General features: G+C 46.7%; 1 protein-coding gene across 3 annotated transcripts in view; it reads right to left on the bottom strand.

Moving 5' to 3' along the window:
* Positions 1–27,206, bottom strand: part of DVL3 (dishevelled segment polarity protein 3) — a 51,986-nt gene that overhangs the window by 8,951 nt on the left and 15,829 nt on the right. For 2 of the 3 annotated variants that reach the window (XM_077929650.1, XM_077929651.1), the window contains exons 2-11: positions 17,386–17,455; positions 11,527–11,648; positions 8,718–8,824; positions 7,862–7,997; positions 6,488–6,581; positions 6,236–6,305; positions 5,302–5,441; positions 2,889–2,965; positions 1,885–1,952; positions 631–780 (exon numbers count right to left, since the gene is read on the bottom strand). In XM_077929650.1, the coding sequence (XP_077785776.1) occupies positions 631–780; positions 1,885–1,952; positions 2,889–2,965; positions 5,302–5,441; positions 6,236–6,305; positions 6,488–6,581; positions 7,862–7,997; positions 8,718–8,824; positions 11,527–11,648; positions 17,386–17,455 (1,034 nt within the window). Of the gene's footprint in view, positions 1–630; positions 781–896; positions 948–1,884; positions 1,953–2,888; positions 2,966–5,301; positions 5,442–6,235; positions 6,306–6,487; positions 6,582–7,861; positions 7,998–8,717; positions 8,825–11,526; positions 11,649–17,385; positions 17,456–27,206 lie in introns of all 3 variants that reach the window. The other variant, XM_028731757.2, reaches the window with a different exon arrangement.

The raw sequence follows: 27,206 nt of genomic DNA, 5'->3' as shown, positions 1-27,206 counted from the left end.
TACAAGGGACTCTTGCAGTGTTTCAGCCCCAAACACAGCCATTTATCTCAAGCAATTCAGTCAACGCTGCTTCACTGAGAAGGATATTGCTCCACCAGAAAAATCGCTCCACACTGCTACATGTTTATGTCATGTCTTTTGTTATTTTTATTTTCAACGTGTAAGTCGCTTTCAGGCATGGATGTAAAAATGCTACTAATACATATAATAAATAAAAATAGATGGCCCTGTAAAGTTGTCAGGGTTCTCCTCCCTCCTTTTTGCAACCCTCTTGATTCTCCCACCGACCACACAAACAAACACGAAACGCTCATTATCCTAGAAGAAGCAACTAAGTGAAGAAATCTGTGGCCTTCTGTTTCGCCTAGCCTCACACAGGTCCCTCATCCTGCTTATCCTCTAATCTTTGGTTTAAAATATTTAGCTTCTAAAAGCACCCCTGTTGCTTTAGCCAAAGATGGAGCAAACACCTCTTTCCATGCAGCTCAAGAGCTAGTGAGGGAAACCATCCTCTTTCCAAGCCTCAAATCTGGGTTTTGCCCCTGTGCATGTATTGCTCCTATCAGGTTACGGCGTGCAGGTGACCAGAAGCCGAGCAGGGGTGGGGGACACACAGGCACGAGGACTTACGTTCGGTTTCTGGGATGGAGCTGGTGATGGAGGAGCTGGTGGAAGTGATTGTGCTCATGGATGGGCTCATACCGTACGCTGGGTAGGTGCCGGTCATCGCTGCGGTGTGGGAAACCCAGGCTGCTGGGTCAATGGGCCTGATGGGCTCACCTAAAGGGAACACACAGGGCACGTGAGGAGGCCCCCTCCTCAAGAGTCATCCCCTCTCGCCAAACCTGCCACCTCTGAGCAAGCCCTGTCCTCCCCCAGCATCAGCCGGGACTCACCCGGATCGGAGCATGGAGAGTCTGGCCCAGCCCAGATCCGCTGGGGAGCAACTGGGGGAGAAAGAAGAGAGGGAGGATCAACACGAGGGGTGCGGGGGGAGCTCCCCCTAGGCGGAGGCGGGCAGGGGGGCACGGGGAGGGTATGCGGGGCATGGGCTGCATGCAGGTAATTGGCCTGCTAACTTGGTAGCTTGTCTTGGGTGTGATGTGGAATAGGGGACTGATTAGGCAGAGATGGAAAGGGGCAGGAGAGAGGCAGAGAAAGAGAGAGCAGCACAGAGGACCAGAAAAAAAGGGTTCGAAACCTCCGTCACACCCTTAGGGCCAATTTATACATTCAACAGAAAGAAGCAGTCAGGTGTTTCCAAGATAGCCAGATGGGTTGTGTATAAGTAATACATCATCATCATCATCATCATCATCATCATTATTATTATTAATATTATTATTATTGATGCAGGTAAGGGATCACGCCTACAAAATATTTATTTGTTGTTACATTTTTATGCCACCTTTCTCCAAGGTACTCAAGGTGGCAAACATGCTTCTCCTCCCCCCTCTGTTTTGCCCTCCCAACAACCATGTGCTGTAAGTTAGGCTGAGAGCCAGTGCGACTGGCACCCCAGTTCTCCCAGGGTGCTTCATGGCTGAGTGGGGATTTGAACCCTGGCCCTCCAAATCCCAGTCCAGCACTCTAACCGCAATACCACACTGGGTCTCATGTATATAAAATCTCCCTCTATGTTGTAAAACTAGCAGGGTGAAGGGCTTCGGCCTAGCTTTCTCTCCCATACGCTATTTGGGTACAAGGAGCCCCTACTCTATCCCAGTAAAGGAGCATTCAAACATGCAACTCCCTTGGCCACTTGCATCCTGCAACAAGGCAATCTGGAAGGGGAGAGACACGTTATTAACTGTTGGTTCTATAGAATACCAGTCCTCATGCACACTACTAAGCAAACTAAGAAATGAAGCAAAAACCACTTACTCCTGGGTAGCGAGAAGCAGCCCCTGGGGCTGGGATCCCAGCACTTGGCAACAGTCAGAGTGATGGGCCTGGAAGAGAAACACAATGGCTGTCACTGCTACCAGATCTGGTCAGCTCAGTTCGCAGAAAAGCCACCCACATACACACGTCTAGACATGCAGAAGAAACAAGAATAAATCTTCCCCTATAAACAGAGTGGGTGAGTTTTACATCCCTAAATCTCATTACTGGGGTATTATGATGGGAAAAGACAGGGAAACATGTGAGAAGTTCTCGCTTGCTTTGAACACTGGCCCCCTGACACTTTGTGTTCCCCTTTCTGCTATATCAAAGTAAACAACATAATATAAAAGGGGAAAACAAAATGTCAGGGGCCAGAGAGGCTGTCCTTTTGCCTAAACAGAATTCCACTGCCACCAAACCCAAATGCAGCAACTAGAAAAGATGAAGGCTAGTGCCACTATCTTTGTCTTTTGCTCGCACACAACGAACCTATAAACCTTGGGCTATCTTTCCTTGAAAATTTTTATTTTTACTGATCTGCGGGACTTACCGTATTTTTTGCTCTATAAGACTCACTTTTTCCCTCCTAAAAAGTAAGGGGAAATGTCTATGCGTCTTATGGAGCGAATGCAGGCTGCGCAGCTATCACAGAAGCCAGAACAGCAAGAGGGATTGCACCTTTCACTGCGCAGCGATCCCTCTTGCTGTTCTGGCTTCTGAGATTCAGAATATTTTTTTTCTTGTTTTCCTCCTCCAAAAACTAGGTGCGTCTTGTGGTCTGGTGCGTCTTATAGAGCGAAAAATACGGTAACTGTACTCTAGGTCCACTTGGAGCAGTCAGCAGTCCAAGATGGCCATGGATCTTCTGCAGGGCACCAGGGGGCACTGCTAGAAACTGAGCGCCAGCCCTGCATTACCAGACACCACCAAGCCCACACTCCCAAGAACAGGTTTGGAGAGTGAGCTGCCTTGGAGCTGCAGGGGGAGAAAAGGCTACCTACCCTGGCTTGTGCACAATCTCCCTCAGCACTCGCACAGCGTCGTCGTTGCTCATGTTTTCAAAATTGATATCATTCACCTGCAGAGAAAGATGAAAATGTACGAGCCCCACCAAAGTGCATGGGTCTTAAATGAACATGTGGAGATGCCTGATAGCAGTATTGAGAGCCAGTGTGGTGTAGTGGTTAAGAGCGGTAGTCTCGTAATCTGGAGAACCGGGTTCGTGTCTCTGCTCCTCCACATGCAGCTGCTGGGTGACCTTGGGCCAGTCACACTTCTCTGAAGTCTCTCAGCCCCACTCACCTCACAGAGTGTTTGTTGTGGGGGAGGAAGGGAAAGGAGAATGTTAGCCGCTTTGAGACTCCTTAAAGGGAGTGAAAGGCGGGATATCAAATCCAAACTCTTCTTCTTCTCTTCTATTGGGATAGATGGATCAATCTGGTCGCCATCAGGTAGAAGTATTTCCCAGCCTGCAACCTTTTCAAGGTAGAGATGTGCTGGAGAGGGCAGTGGCTGCTCCACATCAGATAGGCTTCTAAGAAACTGATTGCCTTGACCCTTTCCAGTCTAGGTTCAGTCCTGTGCTTGAGGCTGAAACAGCCTTGGCTCCCCTGACTGATGACCTGTATCAGGAGCGTGACAGCAGGAGTGTGACTGATCTCCTGATCGCTTGGTGGCTTTAGATGCCATTGACCAAGGCATCTTCCTGGACCAGCTCTGTGGGTTAGGAAGCCTACAGTGATCTGGCGGTTCCACTACTACCTGCAGGGCCACTTTCAGAAGGGAGCTATTGCTCAGCCTTGTGGCACACTTTGTGCTGCGGGGATTTGCAAGGCTCTATTGTATCCCTCATGCTATTTAGCATCACGGAGCAAAGTGGCACCCAGCCATGTTTCTCCTTCCCATCTGAATCAGGTGAGGCTGTACAAGTCTTGGAACAATGCCTGAACACAGTGGTGGACTGGAGGAGGGTCACAAAACTGAAACCAAACTAGACAGAGGAGCTGTGCATGGGCAGTTATCAGATCCGGGAAGTAGATTGCTGGCCTGTTCCAAGTGGGGTTGCCCTTTCCTTGGACAATGAGATGGCTAGCATGGAGCACCTTCTGTTAGCTATGGCTGGTTCATCAAGTAAAGCAGTTCCTGGACAGGGAGTGCCTGATTACAGTGACCAATGAAGTGGTGACCTCCCAGCTGGACTATTATAATGTGCTGGGGGGGCTCTACCCTTGATGAAGATCCAGAAGCTGCAGCGAGTGCAGAATGTGACAGCTAGGCTTCTAAGTGGCTTAACCCACTGGGGGCATGGAACGCCTACCCTGAAAGGTTTCCATTTGCTCAGAATATGCTGTTTGGGCAAAATTCAAGGGGCTAGGGGTGATTTATGAAGCCCTATAGAACAGGGGGCCTAAATACTTGAAAAATCTGCTCATATATATGAAACTGCCTCTGCATTAAGATCAGCAGGGCAGACTTTCCCGGCTGTGCTGCAGGCATTTGAGATCTGCTATGCAGTTATCTCAGTGGTGGTCCCCTGGTGCCAATCCCTCTGAGACAGAAGACTATCTGAAACAGAAATCACCTAGCAGTTTCTGCCACCACCTGAAGACCAAGCATTTGTGGGGTATGGCTGCGGTGATATATTATCGGCTCTAGTGTTTGTACTGCAGAATACTAATTGCTTTGTTGTTCTCTGCCCTGGGGTTCCTTGTCAGTGAAGGGCTGACCAAAGATGTTTTAAACAGATGCTATGGACTGAGCTTTGGGCTTGTACACGCAACGTGTGTGCTCTGCCCCCCACCTATGGCCTCTTTCCTAGATCTGACAGTTCTTGCCTAGTAACAGGCAGGTTTTAAGCTTTCAAAGCCTTAGGTACACAGCCCAGAGGGTTTATCATGGCCCCCAGGGTTCCCTTGAGATACGAACCACATCATTTACACAAACAAGACATTCCAAATCAGCCACCCTGATTTTATCTCTGTCCTGCGCTTCTCTACGGAGATGTGAACTCAACCTTCCACAGATAGCAAGTACACTCTCTGGTACAGAATCACAGAATTATAGAGGAAGGGACCAGGAGGATCATCTAAGCCCAACCCCCTTTTGCCCAACGTGTGACTTGAACCCACAACCCTGAGATTAAGAGTCTCATGCTCTGCCATAACTGAAATCTCTGTCGTGATCACAGGATAACAGATTCTGTAGAAAGAGGCCTGGTTCTCACGTCATGTTCAGCCAAACCCTAAGCTCACTGTTCAACTGTGTGGGCTCCTGGACAGAAACCTGCGGCTGCTTTGCTCCTCCCCAGTCCTTTGCGCGTCACATCGCACTGAGCTTCGCGTATTGTGAGCATAGCATGAAACCAAGGCCTCTTGGACATCTGGCTCTCGAAGTTTTAAAAAAATTAAAAAGCACCTGCAGCAGCATGTCTCCGGGCTCAATTCTTCCATCGGCTGCCACAGCCCCTCCCTTCATGATGGAGCCAATGTAGATGCCGCCATCACCACGCTCGTTGCTCTGCCCGACGATGGAGATGCCCAGGAAGTTGTACTTCTCTGCACAATCATAGAATCATAGAGTTGGAAGGGACCCGAAGGGGAGGTATTTGTGCAGTTAGAACAGCACACAACCAATGGCCAGCATTTCATTAATCCAGTCAGGCCATTAACTTGCTACAAGGAATGCCTGTTAGGTATTTTTAGACAACAGAAAATGGAGACAGGCTGAAAATGTTTGGGAGGGATTGGATGACCAAATCTAAATCATCTTGTTTTATTGGTAAGCAAAAAAGGAAACTGCCTTTTTAAAAAAAAAAAGGGGGGGGACACACAGAGATAGGCATTACCCATGTGGTAGCACATATTAGAGACTATGGACAAATGGAAAACGATATAAACATGTAGCACTTAGCAAAAAATAAATAAATGGCACAGGCCATTTAGCATTACATTCTGAAATAACATTTTGTCTATGGTAGAATAAATCCAATACAGTGGTACCTCGGAAGTCAAATGAAATCCGTTCTAGAAGTCTATTCGACTTTCAAAATGTTCAGAAACCAAGGCGCAGCTTCCAACTGGCTACAGGAAGCTCCTGCGGCCAATTGGAAGCCGCGTCGGACGTTCGGGTTCCAAAGAATGTTCGCAAACTGGAACACTCACTTCCGGGTTAGCAGCATTCAGGAACCAAAACGTTCGACTCGCAAGGTGTTTGGGATCCAAAGTATGACTGTAGTTTGCTCTTCAGCAATCAGGCCTGAGATGCAAAATATCCATTTGCCCACTTCCTTCCCACCATCCCAATCTGGGTTATGTGGGCCAAATGGCTTCAAGCAACTACCTGTACTCACCCATGTTGAGGGTAACTGTGATAATGTTCAACGACATGGTAGAATCTGTGATGCTGCTGAAGGATGAGGACTACAACAGAAAGGAAGAGGATGAGACCCAAAACGTAACCTACATGCCACTTACAAGACCTGTGGAGAGGGTGGGGTAACGATGCCCTCAGAGGTTCTCTCCCTTTTTTCCTTAATTTTTAAATTGTGCCCAACCACTCGTGAAGTCACTTGCAGCACTTCCCCTACTCCCAGGCATCTCACCCGTTCAATGCGTGGTACTTTCTGCTTCCGCCTGCGTCGCTTGTGCCTTCTCATCAGCCGGGAGGCGCTACTCTGCTCTGTTGAGCTGCTGAACCTACAGTATGGAGGCAAAAGCAAGGCTCACAAGGTGGCAACCAGGAAAACCACAGAAAAAGGGAGCAAGGAGGCAAAAAAACCAAAACCCTCTGGGTAACTAGGAATGTAATTAGAAGAGGACAGGGAGCCACCTTGGCCAATCCCTTGCACAAGAGAGGACCTCCTCTTCCATCCATTTCTTGTCCCCAAGCACACACAAAAACAAAGCAGCAAATGAACAGACACATCACAAAAATGAGTTCCAAGAGATTAGAACGGGCTAGGCCACATGCTGCAGAGGCTCTCTGTACCAGGTTTTGCCAACATGTTGCCCTTCAGATTTGGACCACAATTCCCATCAGCCTCTGCAAGCACAGCTGTGGCTGATGGAAGTTGTCGTTCAAAACATCTGGGGGCCACCAGTTCGGCAAAGACTAATTTACACTGTGGGAGAAATATGACTCCATGGGGAACCTGGCGAACAATTAAAAAGTTTCATTTATTGCTTCTTGCATAAAGAAGGGAGTGGGGTCCTGTGTTGTTGGACTACAACTCCCATCTTCCCTGACCACTGACTGGAGCAGTCGGGCGTTCGGTGTCCCAACAACATCTGGATCACAGGTATCCCGTTCCTGGTGTTAAGGGAACTGGGGAGGAACTGGAATACACACTGTCCTCCTTTGAACATGTTTGGTGGGCAACTTTCTAACAAAAGCCGGTGGTGAGCAAAACATACCTACAGAGCATTTCGGGGGCGTCACTCAACAGTCTGTTTCTAGTTGCAGCTGTACCTAACTGTGGCAGAGCAATGTTCAGGACAGAGGGACAACTTCCTAAATCAGCTTGGCAATGTGAGCAATTGGAAGATGAAAGATATCCTGCACTCAGTCTACCAAACTCCAGGCAAATACTGATGCGATGGTTCTTCTTTAGAAGAAAAACGATGCACAGGTAAATACTGCAGTGTGTGCAAATAAGACAAGCACAGTTGAACAAAGTGTCTCCTACGCGTACATTCAAGAGAGTCAGGGTCAGGTCCCTGGCAAGTCCACACACTTTTGCAAACCCTGGCTGACTGCCACAATGTGAAGAAAGGCCAAATCTCTGGAACTCAAATCAGTTCTTTGCTTCCGCAATTGTTCCAGGGAGACTAAAATCTGGAGGAAGAAAGATGACTGGGGCGAGTCAAGGGAGAAGCGTTAGATTGGAAAGAGGAACTGAGGAGTTTTTATTTGGGATCCTTCACCAGACTCCAGTCATAGCAGGTCATTTTCTCCCAAGCCATGAATATTCCTTTACCTGCTTGTAGAATCATCTTCATCTGAATCAAAGAAGCTGGTGGTTTCGAGTTCACTGCTCATGAGGGTGGAGGAGCTTTCATAGCCCCCTAGTTCCCGCCGCCGTTCCGCCTTGGCTGTCCCGTTCACCCTGGGGGCTGGAGCAAAAGGAGGAGAGGGTCAACGGCCAAGGGGAGCCATTCAGAAGAGAAGGCCTTCAAAGAGCCAAACAAATATATATCCCACCTGGGAAAGGATCGCCAGTTGCCTTTCTAGCAATGGGGAAGCGAAAATATAAGGGGGCCTACAAATAATGGTGCCTTCATAACACACTGTGCAAACTAGGCAATCCTACAGAACAACAACCCTGAAGGAGGTTGGCAGGGTTGAGTGGGAGAGGGTTATATCAACATAGCAGCCCTCGTTGGCAAACTCTTTCCGTTGGCAGAAAACTAAAAATCTGAACCCAGTTTTCACTCTGTGAGAAGCAGCAGTATGGGAAGGGGAAGGCCTTCCTGAGTCTCAAGCAATCTTTGAGCAGGCTCCCTCTCCCCACAACTCATCAGATCATTTTTTCTTCTCTGTTTTAAAAGGGGAAGTTAAGTCTGCCCATTTGGTCAGATAGGCAGCTGGGTCTGTGGAGGAGCCAGGCCCTGAGTGGGTACAGGGATGCTGGGGCCCTGAATTGCACGGGAATTTCAAAAAATGTTGGCTTGGGATGGTGGCAGGGAAGGTGGACCTCCCAAGGCCCCAAGGATGGGGATGAACCTGACCCATGCACACAGCAGCAGAGTCAAGGGCACAGCCTGCTGAGCAGACTTAGAGGTGGGGTGGGGACTACTACTACAGCCAGCTGAACTCTAGGAAATAACCTTTACCATGTTCAGGTCCATCTTTCCTGCGCGGCCTTTCCCTCTGTATCGATACCACTGAGTCAGTTTCTGTCTCATTATCCAGGTTCTCTCGACTTCCTCCAGTATTGGGGCTGCAGAGTAAAAAACAAACACGCACACACACACATAGTAGAAAACTCTGCGCAGAAGCACCTCCTCCAAATTTGCTCACAGAAGTGACGCTTAAAAGGCTGAGGGCAGAACTTAAAACATGCAAAAGGTGTGCTGTGCAATCCTTTCTGGACTGTACCATGTCAGATGGCAGGATGGGGGCCTGAATATTTGGCATTCCCTGTATTTTCTTTTTTAAAAAACCAAATGCACATTCTTCTTTCTATATGTAAAAAATCCTAGCATATCAGAGAGAAATGGTTTTTTTTTAAATTAAATTTTTATTGAAGTTTTAACAACACCATAACAAATTGAGAAAAAAGAAAAAAGAAGAAAAATGACATACAAATACAAAAAATAAAACACGTATAACTTCAATTTTTACTTTCTTTTAGCTTACTTTCACGACTTCCTCATACCTTCCCTTTCTGTATTCTAATTTCAAATTCAATTGCCAGCAAATCCTTACCCTACTTTTGAATTAGTTTTAATAACAATTATTTTCTTCAAATTATCCCTTACCGCTTTTACCCCTTAATGACCAATCCAGCATTTTTCTAACCTTCATTAATTTTACAGTATTTTTTTAGATACTCTTTAAATTTCTTCCAGTCTTCATATCAGAGAGAAATGTTATCAGGCTTCTTTTTCCTGCTAGTTTCACATGTGCCAGGAAAACATCTAAACACATGGCTCCTTGAAGTAGTACACTCCAGAAAAGGCTGCACTAGATACTTTTTCTGGTCAGGGGCGGAAGCCAGCAGTTATCTGGAGTGCCAACGCTCCCAGTGTCCTCAGGCTGCACCCACAAACCTTACATGATGCTGCCAAGAATCCCACTTGCTCCCCCCCCCCCCCGAATACTTCAACAGCTATTTTATCAACAGTGTTATGGACATCTAATGAAGCAATTGCACACAGATTCCTCAACAGTTTCCCATAATATATACTGCTTTAAGCATCTTACATACGGGATCTGCAATATATCTATGTTTAACAAAACCTATGTGATCTGCATGGATTATACTATTTGCCAATCTATTAGCTAAAATACCAGTAAATATTTTAGCACCCCGCCCAATGAGTGAAATGGGTCTGTATGATTCTGGAGCCTCTGAATCTTTACCTGGTTTCACTCATACCACTATTCTAGACTCTTTCCAGGATCCTGGGACCATTGCCCCTGTTAAAATGCTGTTAAACAACCTGCCCGTGGGGGGGGGGGGTTAAGGTTTCTGAATTTTTAAAATAAAAGTTACCTGTCAGACCATCAGAATGCTTCAGCAAGGACACAAGAAAGAAACACTTCCCAGCTGCACCGACCTCACATACTCCATCAATAATACAATTGTTTTCTGGGAGTAGGAGTGCTGTGAGTGGCAACCCCAACTGCCCCCTATTCCTCTAGGGTAGGTCTGAGGTTTTTTCAACATGAAGGTAGCCATGTACAGCAACAGCAATGTATGAAGGCACCTTACCCCGAGGCCAAGCATTGATTCATCTGGCCTGGTACTGTTTACTCTGAGCAGGAGCAACTTTCCAAGGTCAGGGTATTTCCCAGCAATCTGTGATCCTTTTCAACAGGAGCTACTGGGGATTAACACATGGGCACGCCTACATACAGCAGGGGTGGATGCCAGAGCACAGTGTCCATAAGCCACTGCGTCAAGTTTAAGTGTTAAAGGAGGAAAGAAGCCCAGTAGGTTCAACAGTGGTCTCAAGTTTTCAGCGGATCCCGTGCTGAGAGCACTCCAGGCACAAGGCTGGTCATGAGGCCACCATGCTCAGGAATTGGGTCTCTCTAGTGTTAACTTGAGATGAGTGTTCACCTGGCTTGAGAGCAGTACATGTGAAAAGGATCTAGGAGTCTTGGTTGACCACAAACTTGACATGAGCCAACAGTGTGACGCGGCAGCTAAAAAAGCCAATGCAATTATGGGCTGCATCAATAGGAGTATAGCATCTAGATAAAGGGAAGTAATAGTGCCACTGTATTCTGCTCTGGTCAGACCTCACCTGGAGTACTGTGTCCAGTTCTGGGCACCACAGTTCAAGAAGGACACTGACAAACTGGAACATGTCCAGAGGAGGGCAACCAAAATGGTCAAAGGCCTGGAAACGATGCCTTATGAGGAACGGCTAAGGGAGCTGGGCATGTTTAGCCTGGAGAAGAGGAGGTTAAGGGGTGATATGATAGCCATGTTCAAATATATAAAAGGATGTCATATAGAGGAGGGAGAAAGGTTGTTTTCTGCTGCTCCAGAGAAGCGGACACGGAGCAATGGATCCAAACTACAAGAAAGAAGATTCCACCTAAACATTAGGAAGAACTTCCTGACAGTAAGAGCTGTTCGACAGTGGAATTTGCTGCCAAGGAGTGTGGTGGAGTCTCCTTCTTTGGAGGTCTTTAAGCAGAGGCTTGACAACCATATGTCAGGAGTGCTCTGGTGGTGTTTCCTGCTTGGCAGGGGGTTGGACTCGATGGCCCTTGTGATCTCTTCCAACTCTATGATTCTATGATTCTAACTTTTATCCCTGCCACTTGAAACAGGCAGAGACTAAGCTTCCCTTTCGCCAGAAGAGAATGGAACCTTGAACGCGCTTCCTGCAGAGAAACTGCTCAACTTTCTCCCTGCTCAAGGTAAGGCTGCTCCTTATACACATACACAGACACACAACTTACTGAAAAGAAGGAGGCCTGGAGTCTCCTATCCCTCCAGTACGCTCAATGGAGGGCGGTAGCTCTGGCTGATTGTCGGCGCAGACAGACCCGGCGTCCGAATGAGACCCCTCAGCAGACACCAGCTGAAAGGAGAAAACAAGCTCAAGGTAAGCCAGCCTAGGCAGATAAAAATATTCTTCTATTTTGAAGGGTAGGTTCAAAGTATTGCAATATAACAAAGCAGCCTATTGGTCTAGTTACGTACATCTGTTTAGAGACACTATAAGAAATAAGGATGTTACTCTGAGGTTGTGCTGCTGGGATGGGAGCCAAGATCTAACGCCTAACTGCAGGGATAAAGGACAAATCACAGCACTAACGGAGGCACCTGCAAAAAGTGGCTTCAGAGGAAGACTAAAAATCAGCTTTGCAGGCTAAAAATAGTAACAAACAGGCTAAAAATAGTAAAAAACAAAGCTACAAAAGATGGGGAGGGGACACCCTAAGGTAAAAAAAGTAAAGCACCCCAGATAATTAAGTCCAGTCAAAGGCAACTATGGGGTTGCAGCACTCATTTTGCTTTCAGGCCAAGGGAGCCGGCATTTATCCACAGACAGCTTTCTGGGTCATGCAGCCAGCATGACTAAACCGTTTCTGGCGCAACAGGACACCGTGACAGAAGCCAGAGCACACAGAAATGCCATTTACCTTCCCACCAGAGTGGTACCTATTTATCTACTTCCACTGGTGTGCTTTCGAATTGCTAGGTTGGCAGGAGCTAGGACAGAGCAAGGGGAGCTCACCCTGTCATGGGGATTTGAACCGCCGACCTTTCGATCGGCAAGCCCAAGAGGCTCGGTGGTTTAGACCACAGCGCCACCCACTTGCCTATCAGTTTACTGACATTAATACAGAGGTAGCCCACTGAGTATTTGATGTTCTTTAATTGTTGCCGGTGCTGCTGCAACCATTTTCCCTGCATTAAGTACTTCCTAAAAGTACTAAACCATCACTTAATAGTGACCCCCTTCTGCAAAAATGAATGCATATGTTTAAAGAAACCTGTGTAGAGAAGAAGGATGCAGGTGGCACTATGGCTGGGCGGTTCAAATCTCTGCGAAGGGGTGAGCTCCCGTTGTTCGGTCCCAGCTCCTGCCTACCTAGCAGTTCAAAAGCACGTCAAAGTGCAAGTAGATAAATAGGTACCGCTCTGGCGGGAAGGTAAACAGCGTTTCCGTGCGCTGCTTTGGTTTGCCAGAAGTGGCTTAGTCATGCTGGCCACATGACCCGGAAGCTATCTGCGGACAAACGCCTGCTGCCTCAGCCTATAGAGCGAGATGAGCGCCGCAACCCCAGAGTTCTCCGCGACTGGGTCTAACGGTCAGGGGTCCATTTACCTTTATGTAGAGAAGAGCCTTGAGAGCCAACTTGGCAGCTACAGGAAGTAGGTGGATTCTTTCTCCCAGGAGCGACAGGCTGGGAATCCGTCTACCAACATGCCTGAAGACAGGATTCCTTGGATGAACAATCCAGCCTAATCCCTGGCCTCTTGAGCTGTCTGGACGGACTCTGGCTGAACTCCCCCACCCCATCTTCCTAAAATTAGAGTCACACTCCTGAAATAGCTCCTCAGTGTCTGGACCCAGCAACACACACACACCCTCACCCCACCCCTAAGTCATGGGGGATATGAGAGCAGGAGGCGACAGGCACAATGCACAAAGGAAGAGGCCACTCTTCACTCAAAGGGCCCAGCTGTCCTGCTAGGAAACAGATGGCATACAAAGCCAAAAGGCTGTGCCTAGAAATCTCAAAATTCTGTGCCCGGAATAAACCCTGCCAGTTAGGAAATCTGATTATTCTAATTGGATAATATTCAGGGGTTGCAGAATGTGGGATCTTTTGCAATGATCCCTGGAAGGAAAAGATAGTGGGGGGAGGCATGCCAGGACCTTGCCAAGAAACAGGTAAATAAATGCAGAGATCTCACACCTGGCTATTCAAAAGTCCTTCAACACTCTGTCTAGCACAGATAGTTAACACAGTACAGTAATAGGTTTAGAGTATTTCCCGATTTGCAGGTAAACGGGCTAGAAGCTTTGTTTATTCTTCAAAATGAAGTTTTCAGGATTGTGTGCCAGAAGCCATATTTGTGGAATAATAATGACTATTCTAGGACTGAGTGCTACTAAGCATTGGTAATCTATATAGTTCAGCAGGATATTCTACAGCAAATAGCTGTTTCTGAGGTCATCTATTTCTAAAAGGGGGCAGGTTTTGCCCCTCACCTCTCCGCTGCCCCAACCTTCCCAGCTGCTGCTCTGTCAATGCCTCCCATGGCGATTGACAGCAGCCACTGACATCTATCAGAGGGGAGGTGAAAGGGGCTGCAGTGTCAGCTGCAACTAACTTTTGGTCCGATCATATCTATGAGACTTGTTTCTCCCCAACCTCAGTTTCTGTTTCTGACTGTCCCTCAACTTTTATCCAAACAGAAACGCAGCTGATGCTGTGGAAATATGGCGTCTCTCCACCCCCTCCCAAATCCCAGGTAAGTGATAACTGATACCAGTGTCAGATAAGCAAGACAGGTTGTCTTCCCCATCAAACGTCTTCCTACTGCAGCCTCATTCATTTTTTGTTACAGGTCAATGAGGACTACTGGCTTCTATGAGAAAGAGAAGATGGGCCAAAATCTGTAATGGAGGGTGGTGGAGTAGGGATTGGGGGGGGGGGGCAGCAAGGCAGCAGGGAGGACAGGTGTCTGCTCATAGTGTATATATATCTCCTCCTCTTCCACCCTCTGGATTCCTCCTGCATGTGGGTGGGTGGCCCCCTTCCAGAAGCGGGTGACACAGTGCAACGGAAGGTGGAAGCAGTGGCTATGCATGATGTATGAAGACACACATTATCACTGTCCCTGCATTACAGGAATAGGACTGAGCCCCAAAGAAGGCCTTGCTAAAGTTCAACCATTTACAACAGCCTTTCCCAACTGGTACCTTCCAGATGTTTTGGACTACAATTCCCATCACCACCAGCCAGCGCAGCAACTTTTGGAGCAACTGGCAATATTAATATGGCAGCAGCAGTTCTGTGACTGACTGCCTTGAGAGAGAAGATAAGGAGGACTTTTTCCACAGTAAAGCGACCGTGCAAACTATTGCACCCTAGAACAGGCCAGCACAATGCATTACCCATAAAACCAACACACTGCACCAGTCATGAGTTGCGGGCTTTCAGTGGTGAACCACCCCTTGGTTTTTCCAGCCTCGGGCAGGCACCCAAAACATGAGGTCTACTCAACCTGGCAGGGCACAACTTGTGCAGGATTTCCTTAAAATCATAGGGACAAGAGCAGTCTTGATATTATTCATGTCATAAAAGGGGCAACCGATGGTAAAGCGTTTAGAATCCAAATCTAGCATAAGCGGCAACCTAAATCCGGGCCTCTAAGCTCACAGAGCTAACACTCCACTGGGACCTGTGGTATTAGAAGACGACATCTGGCTTGTGCAGCCAGTACTGGGCTAAGACATTTGCTTCCTGAAGCAAAACACACTATGGCAGCCCAGCCCAGCCCATTCTATGGCTGCTGTAAAAGCAAGCTCACAGAAGATATCTGGATGTGTCTGAAAATAAATACAAAAAGAGGCTGCTAAAGACACTGCTTCATTACACAGCAGCTGTTTTACAGCGTATCCAACAGTCAGAAATCAGTTTTACACATTCACTCCTATCGAACCTACCAAGTAGCCTGTGACTTTAGAGGTTTTAATTTAGAATGTCTTGATTTGTTTAGCAGATTGCTAGTTTAGCATTAGACCTAACTAGGATAGATGTTTACATTCCGCTGGCAAACACTGAAAGAGACTTTAAAGGAGCTGGGAGCTTAGCTGTGGTATGAGATCTTTCCCATTTAGAAAACGTGTACTGGCCTTGTTTCAGCATTTTAATCTACGTTAGTGTTGGTTAACGAACCAGGAAAATTAGCCAGGATCCTTTCTTCTAATGGTTTATAAAATGAGGAATGATTGTCTGAACCAAGGTTTCCCAAACTTGTATCGGCTGTTGTTTTGGGACTACAGTTCCCATCATCCCTAAGCACTATTCCTGCTAGCTAGGGATGATGGGAGTTGTAGTCCAACAACAGCTGCAAACCCAAGTTTGGGAAACACTGGTCTGAACCATGCTGCACTTACATATTACTAAGGTCTTGATTAATTTTAATTCAAATTGATTGAAGCATGTCCCCAAACACAATAACTTGCCCAACTTTTCTATCAGTGGCATACAACTGAATTGTTTTGGTGACTAAATACCAAAGATCCATCTACTTCCAGCAACAATCAGTTAATTCATGAGGATGCACTGGAGCTTATCCAATATCCAGCCATGGAAGGAAAAGAAGAGGTTGCCACTTGCCAGTGAGTCTCTCCCTGCTTCCTTCCTCTTTCATGCCAAGGCTGCCATCTCATGCGCCCTTGCTTCAGTGTATGTTCCACTGAACGGAAGGGGACTTACCTTTGAGTAAGTCTGGGAGCGGCCGCCGAGACCATATAACACCGGTCTTGAAAGACCTACATTGGCTCCCAGTACGTTTCCGAGCACAATTCAAAGTGTTGGTGTTGACGTTTAAAGCCCTAAACGGCCTCGGTCCAGTATATCTGAAGGAGCGTCTCCTCCCCCATCGTTCTGCCCGGACACTGAGGTCCAGTTCCGAGGGCCTTCTGGCGGTTCCCTCACTGCGAGAGGCCAAGTTACAGGGAACCAGGCAGAGGGCCTTCTCGGTAGTGGCGCCCGCCCTGTGGAACGCCCTCCCATCAGATGTCAAAGCGATAAACAACTACCTGACATTCAGAAGACATCTGAAGGCAGCCCTGTTCAGGGAAGTTTTTAATATGTGACATTTTAGTGTATTTTTCATCTTTGTTGGAAGCCGCCCAGAGTGGCTGGGGAAGCCCAGCCAGATGGGCGGGGTACAAATAATAAATTATTATTATTATTATGATGATGATGATGATGATGATGATGATGATGATGATGAAAGTTTTACATTGCTAGATTCTTACCCACTGGGTTAAGAGTCCAAAGGAATCAAAAAATGGGTTTTATGGATTGTGTCCTGCTTGATGAAGTGCTCCAGAGCCTAGAATGTGATCCCCAACCCTCCTTACTCTGAGGTGGTCCATCTGGTCTCAACTGAACATGTGCAAAATTAAGGCATTCACTGGAAGGAAGTACCTTGCAAAAACCTTTTAAGGGATAAAGGGAGGGGGGGAGAGAGATAAAAAGGCCTGGCTCCTCTCACACCAAAGTATAAGCAGGGCAAGTGAAGACAGAACAGGGAATTGCTTCAGCTTAGGACTGCTGGGAAGACTTGCACATCCACACAGCCGCTAACTCTCACATTCTTTCACCTTCCAAGTTTTAAGGCTTCTGCTGCCTTCCTCTCCAATGGTTGAGCTGAGCTCCTAGCCCAGTGTGGTATAAAGTGCTCAAACCAGCAGGTTAGCCTGCCAGCTGACCGGCAAGTGGACAAGCTGTGTTTGCCTTTCTTTTTCCTAGGCAAGGCTGCTGCTGCTGCTGCTGCTCCTTTGCGGCCAGTTGGACAAGGTGGTATAGAGCATGCTCAGTTTTAAATGGAAAAGGAGAAGGTGCTGGGTGGGTAGAGGCCAGAGAACCAAAGATGAGGAGGCCACATAGGCACAGTAAACCTGAGAATTAGGCACTGCAGTTACAGGCCCTGTGAGGAGGGGCACTTCAGCTAATTGGATTCCAATATGTCACTTGAAGCGGCTGCTTAACCTGCCCACATGGTAAAGCCACTCCTGTACATGGCTGCCTGGAAAAAGAAACCCAGTCAAGAATCCAGCTTACCCAAGACACCACGCGGCCATTGAAACAGGGAAGCTTTGCATTGTCATCTGAGATTTCTTCCTTCACAACGCTGCGAAAAGAAGAGAGAGACAGATGTCAAAGTACAGGCCAGCACATGAGGTCAAAAAATAACAGAGCTGGCAGCCTGATTCTAGGGCAAAAAACCCCAGAAGAACTTGGATTGCCACGAAAATAAAACCTGAGGATGTTTCTTAAGAGGCGGAGATTGGGCATGATACATCAGTGCATCTCAGTTCCACATCCTAAGCCCTACCTACCCAACCAAGACAGCTCAAATCCAACCAGAAACATCTGTACTTCCTAATCTGCTTATTTCTCAGGTCATATTTGTGGATCTGTCAACTTGCAGCTAAGCTCTCTCCAATTTCTGCTTCTTATTTATGATTTCTATAAAAGGAAGTGTGTGTGCTTAACAGTTCATTTATCCCTTAGAGAGCCCTGTGAAGCGAAGCAAGATTGAGATGTAGAGACGTGTCTAGGCTGCCCGGAAAACTACATGACTAAGCAAGAATCTGCATAGGAATCCTTCTTAAAAGAAAGATAGGGGGGAGAACAAGGCTGTTTTGCACAATGACAGGTGAAAACATTGTTCACTTTAAAATGATAAATCAAAGTAAGCCACATTATCCAGTCAGGTCTCAATATTTCAATTGATGTTTTATTCTGAGGAAGAGAACTGATCCCCTTTCTATTGCTGGCTCCTAGACTACACACAACAACTTACCACAAGGGTATTTTAAGGTATGAAAGGCAGACTATAACGTAACATACCCGGAAGACAGAAGTCAAAGGGGACATGGTGGGATGGTCCCAATCCTGTACAAAGGAAAACTGGGTTCTGTAACCTGCATAAACTATGGGGAGCCTATATTATATTGCATTGCCAAGACTAATGTTTCCTTTAAAAAAAAAATAGCAGAGATTCCTTAGAACGCAAGCCTACTTGGAGCAAATGATATGAAAGAAAATCTACAGTTGCTGGCTAAATGGAGTGAACCTATAGATTAGGGGTCAGTAAAGTTTTTCGGCAGGGGGGCGGTCCACTGTCTCTCAGACCTTGTTGGGAGCCTGACTATATTTTGGCGGGGGGGGGGGGGGATGATGCAAGAGCACTACGAGCCCCTGCTTACCTGTGTCTTGCGAGCAGCAGGGGCTGGTAGAAGCGGTGGAGGGACGATGAACAGCACGCAAAAGGGCTGCGGAGAGGGGCTGCTTAAAATGGTGGCCGCTCGAGCGCTGCTGCTGGCACCAACAAAGCCCTGCCCCCTTCCTCCTCTAGGCAGGGCAGGGAGAAGCCAAGAGGAGGGAGGGAGGAGGCGCAGCCGCCATATGAGGGAAAGGGAAAGAATGCGCACGTGCTGGCGATCCACGTGGCGATTCCCGGACCATCCGCAGGCCAGATCCAGAAGGCAATTGGGCCTGATCCAGCCCACAGGCCTTAGTTTGCCGAGCCATGCTATAGATGCAACATTTGTGAACAAGAAAGGACGGTTGTCTTCTGTTCCGCAAGTGTATCAATGCCTCCAGATCAGAGCGGCAGGGATTCTGGGGCACTCAAGCTCTCAGAGGCCCCTTTGAGGACAGAAGGGAACAGGTGTGAGCAACATCTGGCCTTGAATCTGGCAGGCAGCAAAAGGTCTTTGGACTGGCCAGCCATAACTTAAAGACAAGGAGCCTGACCGTCTGCTGTTGCCTGGCCAACAGAGCGGAGCTGTCTGATTGCTGCCCTCCTTTAGTCCTCCAGCAACTGGCCTCAGGCATCCTTGGCTGGTGAAGACGATTTAGAGGCACATGGGCTTAACCTTCCCCGGGCACACAGCAAAACAAGAGCTATTTGACAAAAGGCCTTTAAAAGCTTAAGATTGAAATCTTTAGCTGACTCTTATTTAAATCGCTTTATTTCCATCCCAGCAAAGAACATGTAGCAACATGTTTGAGCATCCTGGGGCATAAGACAAGACACAAATATGGCCTTTTCTCCTCAATTTACACAGAGTCTAAGCTCCATAAATGAAAGCAATTGTGCTTGTAGGCTGAACAGAGGCTGAGATATCTCCACCGCAAAACCCTCCTCACTTATAGAAGGCCATATGTTGCTGCCAAAATGAGACAGACTTTGAAGTCGCTTCACCAGATGGAACCATGCAAGAAAGTACAATCATTTGGGTCAACGCCTTGGCGGGATGGAGGGTGCAGAGAAGGCAGCCCACAGGCTTCAGCTCAGACGCTGTGTTACTGTTAGGAGAGGCCCCATCTTTTTAAAAGGGGGAGTCAATCACTTTCATATTTGGAAATCCTATGTTCTTCAGGCAAAACACCTCTGAATGTGCCATGATCAACCAAGCCCACTTCTGCTGAGAAAAACGTATCCACTCCAACAAAATCCTCAGAAGCTCAGCTTTCTGAATGTTGGGTTTCTAGTCCTCATGGTTGCCTAAAAGGCTGAGAAACAATGTGGCTTCTACTAGTTGGGGTGGTGACTAATCCCACCCTTCATAAATCCACTGGCTATTCTGGTCACACAAGAATCCTTGGCTTTCTGGTCTGACCTTGAGTTCTGTAAAAAAAGTGGACTCAAGTAACTTCATGCACAAGATGAAGATTACAATCTGTACAGCACAAATATTATTTGAAAAATGGACACCTATATGGAGAACCTTTCAGTCATCTTCAGCTTTCCCAGTGCTCCAAGGATCCATACATCAAAATGGGTTTGGAAAATGTGCAAGCTGAGCTTTAAAGGCCCGTCAGTCTACAGCACCGGAGGGAAGGAGGGTTGGAAATTACATGGGGACACAGAGAAAGTCTGGACAGGCTATTACTGTCATATAACTATAGTGTTTAAAGCAAGAAGATGAGGCCAAGGAGTAAACCCTACACAAATCCAAAGTGGAGCCCCTAAGATGGTTGAATGGAGCCTACTACACTGTCTCCTTCTGGCAACACCTGCAGCCAAGCTGGTGCCAAACGTATTGATTTCCTTTCCTTTGGACCAAATCAGCAATGCCGTGTGTGTTTGTGTTGTCGTTCTGGCAACCTAGGGCCTCCATACACTCTGCCCAGGCTTGCATCGCAGGGAGGCCACTTCGGTGCTCCCAGTGCAGCCGTTTGGCTTCACCCCCAGAAGCACACTCCATTGTCTCTCGAGGTAAACAGGTGCCAACAACAACTAGTTCCTACTGAGCCAAATTTAAGGTTCTTGTATTAATTTACAAGGCCCTTAACGACTTAGGTTCAAGGATACCTTAGGGACTGATGGATGCCTTATATCCCTGCCCAATCACAGAGCTCTTGAGAGGAATTACACAACTCAGATCCACCAGGAGTGTTCAATATTGTGGGCTCAATTCAGTGTCACTCAGTCCCAGCTGAGATCAGACAGGCCCCTTTCAGGCACTTGGAGAAGACATGTTTGCTTCGGCGGGCATGTTAAGTATGTTTTCTCATTTTATGATTAGCTTTGGAGGTGCACTCCTCTTGCATGCTTCCTGTATCCACGTAGAAACTGGGGTAATAAGATGAAGTCAGAAACTCCTGGTGCTTCTTCCAGTTGTGGAACTCCTCTGCAGGCAGGATTTTTCTGCCCATTTCAAAACATGGACAGAAAATTGCAGGAGGCAAATAGGGTTTTCCATCCTAATTAACTCTGCCCCACCCAGACGACGCCTTCTGTCCCTACTTTATACATCAAAGGAACCTGCTCCTTGAAGCCCTGAAGGCTCAGATGCACTCATTTAATCTGAATGGAGTCTTTTAAAGTGACACCATTTCCCACATCTTCTGCACCAACCAACCAGCTACCTGTGTCTTACTGAGATGCAGGCAGAAGGGGTTCAAAGAGATCCAGAAGGCTCTGTGCCAAGAAACTGAACTGCAAGCCAGTGGGCCAACCCCTTACTCACAAAACCAGGAGTGCAATCTGCAGAGCACCAAGGGACCACCTTGACACAGGATCATAACTCTAGGTGAAAGAGGCTTATGGATGCTCAGGTTTTTTAAATTTATCACCTGCCTGCAGGTCCTTTTGTGGAAAGGGTCATAGCTCAGTGGTACAGCACCTGCTATGCTTGCAGAACATCTCAGGTGCAATCACCAGTATCCCCAGGTAGGCTGGGAAGACCCCCTGCCTGACACCCAGGAGGGCTGCTGCCAGTCAGTAAAGTCAATACTGAACGAGACAGACTAACAGTCTGACTCAGTATACATTTTGGTGGCAGGCACTGTGTCAACAGAGTCAGAACAGAACCTACTGAAGAAGCTGGCAACCCAAGGATTGTCATTTTCATTTGCAGGGGGATCTAGTCCTCATGGATGGGGGGAAATGGAATAAAAACATGTGGGTTATATCTGTCAAACTGCAATGCATGAACTGCTTACTTTTTAGTCCCATTATGTTGCTTCTACATTAACTGCAATTCAGGGAAGCATTCCGGATGCTCAGGTTTTTTTCATTTCTTTCTCCCACACACTTGGATCACATGCACCCAGACTCAGAGCACCCTCACTGTGTTCAGTGGGATCTACTTGAAGGTTAAATATACATATGGCCTGCGACTTACATTTTTCAAGAGAGATGTATCAATGCTGGAAGCCCTTCCCATCTGTCATGAGTCCCCTGGAAGAGTGGTCAGACCCCAAGGAAAAAAAAGACACCCCCCCCCAAAGTAGGTTCAGGAAATTCTGAGAAGTGCTTCCCATCACCTGCCTTCCAGATATACCTCTCTCAGCTTCTCCAGTCAAGGAACCATCCTGTTACACAGGAGCCCTCCCCCTTTAATGGAGGGAGCTGAGAGTAAATTTGATGCCAAGGCTGGCATCCACTCCACTTCTGACACCCAGGACACAGAGGCTGCAGTGCGCACAAATCTTGCCTAGGCAGCATACTAGAAGGGATTCCAGGTGCTTGTTGAGCCAAATGCTATGCCCATCCCACCCTGAATGTTGTTAGCTATTAGAAATTATTACTGATTATATTTCAAGAGCAGTGCCCATATTAAGACAGGCAACGTAACACACACCAGGATTATCAAACCTGTGTTTGTCATAAGCGGTTTCTCACTAGGAACGCCATCCCAATGAGCACTGGCAAAATTTCACAGGAACGGCAAACTGCACAAGATGAATTTGCTACTTTGACTGAATCTAGCAATGTGTCCTCTGTTCATATAACACAATCTACATCACTGTCAACACAAGTCACTTGATGCTGTGCTGCCAGCTACAAAAGTCTGTTATTTTGTTTGCTGTATCCTAGCTTGGCAGTAAGTCCACAGAAATGGCTAACCTTCCAATATTCTTACTTGTCTGCACACACACCTAACTATATTAATTACTTGTAGCCTGTAAGAAAAAACAAATAATGGGGATGAGAACGACCTTTTGTAAAGCTTGACTGCCTAGAAGTGTGTTTTACTCACACCGAAAACTGAAATTGCTCTGAGGATAATAAGAGGCTACAATGACCATTAGGGAACACATTAGTGACATGTTTTCTACCTCTGCATGTAGTAATTAAGATAGTTAAAATGTTGTGACTAGACATAATTATATTGTGACTGCAATAAGCCTTTCACCGCCCTCTGTATCTTACCCCACAAATATGGCTGCAAAGTGAATTCTTGTTCAAATCCAGCCCCAGAAAATGGCCTGAAGGTGCTGGCTGTTGTTCCATCACAGATGCTAAGCAGATCTGAGGCTGGCCAATAACAGAGTGGGAGACCGGGAGTTCACCACCTTTACACTGAGATCCATAAAGGGAAAAGGGGCAATGCAGGAATGCAATAAATCTGTGGGTGGGTGTTGGTGCTTTAAGCCCTGCACACACTCAGTTTCCTTCATCTGGGCAGCCCAAGATTTACATACACACTGCCCAGGCCTGCACACTGGGGAAGTCACTTCAGTGCTGCTAACACAGGTTTGACTTCACCACTGGAGGCGTACTCCCTTGTCTCTTGAGACAGATGTATGCCAACAAAGTTCAGTTAATGCCTAGGAGACGGTGTAGTAAAAGGGATTTCAGACTGTCCCATGTAAGTTTGTCTGGCCAGAATGCAGAGCGGGGGGAGGGGGGAGGGTAGTAGCCGTGTGCTCCTCAGACACCGAGGGCTTAGCAGGTATCAAGGCAGAACCAACCCTCAAGTAGGCAGCTAAATAGAGCACCTCTGCACCCCTCTATTTGCTTTGCAACCCCTTAGAAAAAGGGTTGACAAGTTGGGCCTGGCTCTGGTTTAATAGCAGGCAAATGCTCTTGCCAAAAAGGAACTGAGGCTGTGGAATGTGCTTTGTGAGCAAAACTGCTCATTCCTGGAAAAGCCTCAACTCAGCAGGAGGGCAGGAAGGGCCGAGGGAGGAGAGAGAAAAGAGAAAAAAGAACAGAGTTGAGCTTCTTCAACCCCACACCTAGAAGCATTATCACAAAAAGCTGCCTAACCACTAGCCCCATAATGCCAACAATACTGCAATTTCAGAAGAAGGAAAAATAGAAACAACTGGTTTGGAAATAACATTCAACTGGTTATCAATAAATGGGGTGGTTTTTAAGTTTTATTCAAAGTAGACTCACCGAAACATAGCCAAGTTAGGTCCATTATTTTCAGTAAGTCTACTTTGAGTAAAACTTTGAATACCACCAACTTGCTTATTTCCATTGTTTCTCCAGAGCGCAAAACTCAAGACTTTCTTCACGCAAAACGGCACAGACAATAATTCCTTTAATGTGGCAGACCCAGGATTCTGGAATTCCCTATCCACTAGCACTAGGCAGATGACATCGTAACACTGTGACGCCTGCTGAAACTTTTCTGATTCAGTGGGCATATCCAGACACATGATTTAGTCATATCTCTTTCAACATTTGTTTAATGTTTTGCTATGTTTATTGTATTTAAACGTTCCAAACATGGTTTTATTTTTAATGGTAATGTTCTTTCACAGATTTAGGAGGAATGGTAGAATATGACTTTAACAAATAAAAAAAAATGGTAGAGCATGAGACTCTTAATCTCAGGGTCATGGGTTTGAGCCCCACATTGGGTGTAAGGTTTCTGCATTACAGGGGTGGACTAGATAGGTGACCATTGTGGTCCCTTCCAACTCTACAATTCTATCAACTTACCAGAAAGATGTGGGCTGGCCTTGGTTATCTGCTGCGACCAGCTTCAAAGCCACATTCCTGGATCTTGCCAAGTGTTTTTGTGAAGAGTCATCAAGAGTTTTCAGCTCCAGCCTAAGAATTCCACTCCAGATCTCCCTTGACCATTCAGCTACAGCTTTGTTTCCTCTTTGTCTTACAAAGTCATTTATTTCACTGGTCAGTGAGTAACAGCTGTGGCAGACTGCACCGTCCTTGCCTCCATCAACAGAAACAACAAATTGCAATGACGTCCACACCAGTTGCATCTTTCAGTGGATGCTCTCCCCCAAAAAGCTGCTACACTGTGTGCCACATCATTTACACTGTGTGCCACATCATTGTTTTCTGCTGCTCCAGAGAAGCGGACACGGAGCAATGGATCCAAACTACAAGAAAGAAGATTCCACCTAAACATTAGGAAGAACTTCCTGACAGTAAGAGCTGTTTGACAGTGGAATTTGCTGCCAAGGAGTGTGGTGGAGTCTCCTTCTTTGGAGGTCTTTAAGCAGAGGCTTGACAACCACATGTCAGGAGTGCTCTGATGGTGTTTCCTGCTTGGCAGGGGGTTGGACTCGATGGCCCTTGTGGTCTCTTCCAACTCTATGATTCTATGATTCTATGTGATCCTTGAACTATTCCCCATTCCCCTTTAGCTCCCATCACAGGGCCAGGCCACAGAACATCAAAAGCTTGTGCAGTGGCCATCTAGGTTACAGGATGCCAACAGAATGATAAAACAGAAAAACAGGTCCATATATATATATTTAACTCACAGAGACATGTGTCCCAACCCTCCAAGGGAGATCTCCCTTTGCAGCCTATGAGGATATGCAGCCAAATGTACACTGTAGTACACATCTGGCTTGATGGGTGTCCCTGATCCATTCAAAGAGATGCATGTCCCTACCTAGGCCAACCACTATATGCAATATAAAGCACAATTCAAGCTAATGCAGGGCTGTTATGCTGAAATGTATATATTACTTCAATGAATTTAAACAGTTCTGTAATTATGCTAACCTATGCAAATGTAATTGTATTTATAACTGAAGATTTTTAATACAAGGCAGCTGGTTAAAAGTATTCTAGCCAGTTGCCAACCAATAGCACTTGAGAGACATCTGTGGTGTTGCTGCTCACAGGCACATGGTTATCAAACGTGAAGGTGAAAGGTTCCATCAACTGAAAGTGACATCTTCTGTATCAAACCTCATATCTCAAGTTGTTAGGCTCCTACTAAATCTCAATTCTTTCAGGCCAGGGCAAGCAATCAATGACGCAGGCATGCCCCTCTACAAAACTGCTAGTATCCACTTCTAAATGGATCTTCTAAGCCAACTATCAAGCAACAAAAAGAAGCAACAGGTAGGAGAAGCCAATGAGGCCAAGAAGCTCATTGGACATGTTTCAGCAAAGAAACAAAGGCAAGCTAAAATAGGACAGAGAAGTTTCCCAGCACAGGCAATATGGCCTTCTGGCAGCTATCCTCTCTCTGCAACGGGATTTTTCTTGCGTGGCACCTTGGCGTATCAAGCTCATCCCAAAGCCTGCAAGGACCACATAAGTCCTCTTCCTGCTACAACTAGAAAAGTGACAACAGCTAAGGGCTAAAAGCTGCCCTGAAATTCCCCAATAAAATATATTATTTTTTCTCCTTTTTTGGGGGGCTACCTCTCTACTTGAACTGGGGCTTCACTGAAGCCTGAAGTGCAACTGGAGAAAGGTGCTGCTCTGTTGACCAAACCAGGACAAAAGGATCCTAGCATTTATACATATTCCGGTCCAATCTGAATGCTTTATCCTGCCTGCTAATAGCAGAGGGTCATGTTGTATATGGCCATTCCCTTCTGCTCCTGAACAGGGCTCTGAGGACTGAGTACACACACAGCCTCATTATCTCCCTCCATACATCTCATCCAACTTCACGGTCAGAGGCTCCCAGCTCTTGTTCTCTCTCTCACACACACACCCTCAAGAAATAGGGTGTTGCCCTTCTTCCTCTCCAAAATATTGAACCAGCTAGAAGCTGAAATCAACCCTGAATCATAAAAATACAAGCTGACAAAAGCATAGCATACACAACATTCGCTTGGACTCTTCCTTCCCTCTAAAGATTTTTTTGGACAAGAAGTTGGCCACATTTCAGCTTTCAGAAGGGTAGATGTTTCTTACAAAGTCAATAAGTAGCAGCTAGTTTGGAGGCTCCCAACCCCACAGGACAGCATAGTGCCAGATCAAGAATGTGAAATGAATTTGCAGGCGTCTCAAAATAGTAACTGCAGCTCGAGAGTAAAAACTGACAAGTTATGAGTGAAAACTCTTTTGCCAAATGTGCGTGCCCTGGTGTGCTACATTGCTTGGGGCTTTGCCACTCCAAATATAGGCCCCACACATGACATTCAAATTTCATTGCCGAGTGCAGTGTGGGTGAAGTTTGCCTATGAAGTGGGTAGGACCCACCGGGGCTACACAGAATATTTAATTTTTAGACAGACCCACTTACTTTTGATGCCGAGCCCCAACTACACTGCTCAAAGGGGACCTGCAGCAGCGAAGGCTAGGATAAAATGTCAGAAGTAAATTCTGAGAAGCTAGTTATCATCGCACACCCCTCCCCTGCCCAGCTACTTAGCTCCCTGGGCTGGGGCGTGTGGCTTAAGACAACTGG

Source organism: Podarcis muralis, chromosome 6, assembly GCF_964188315.1.
Source record: "Podarcis muralis chromosome 6, rPodMur119.hap1.1, whole genome shotgun sequence".
NCBI lineage: Eukaryota > Metazoa > Chordata > Lepidosauria > Squamata > Lacertidae > Podarcis > Podarcis muralis.
This window is presented reverse-complemented; position numbering and strand designations above follow the sequence as displayed.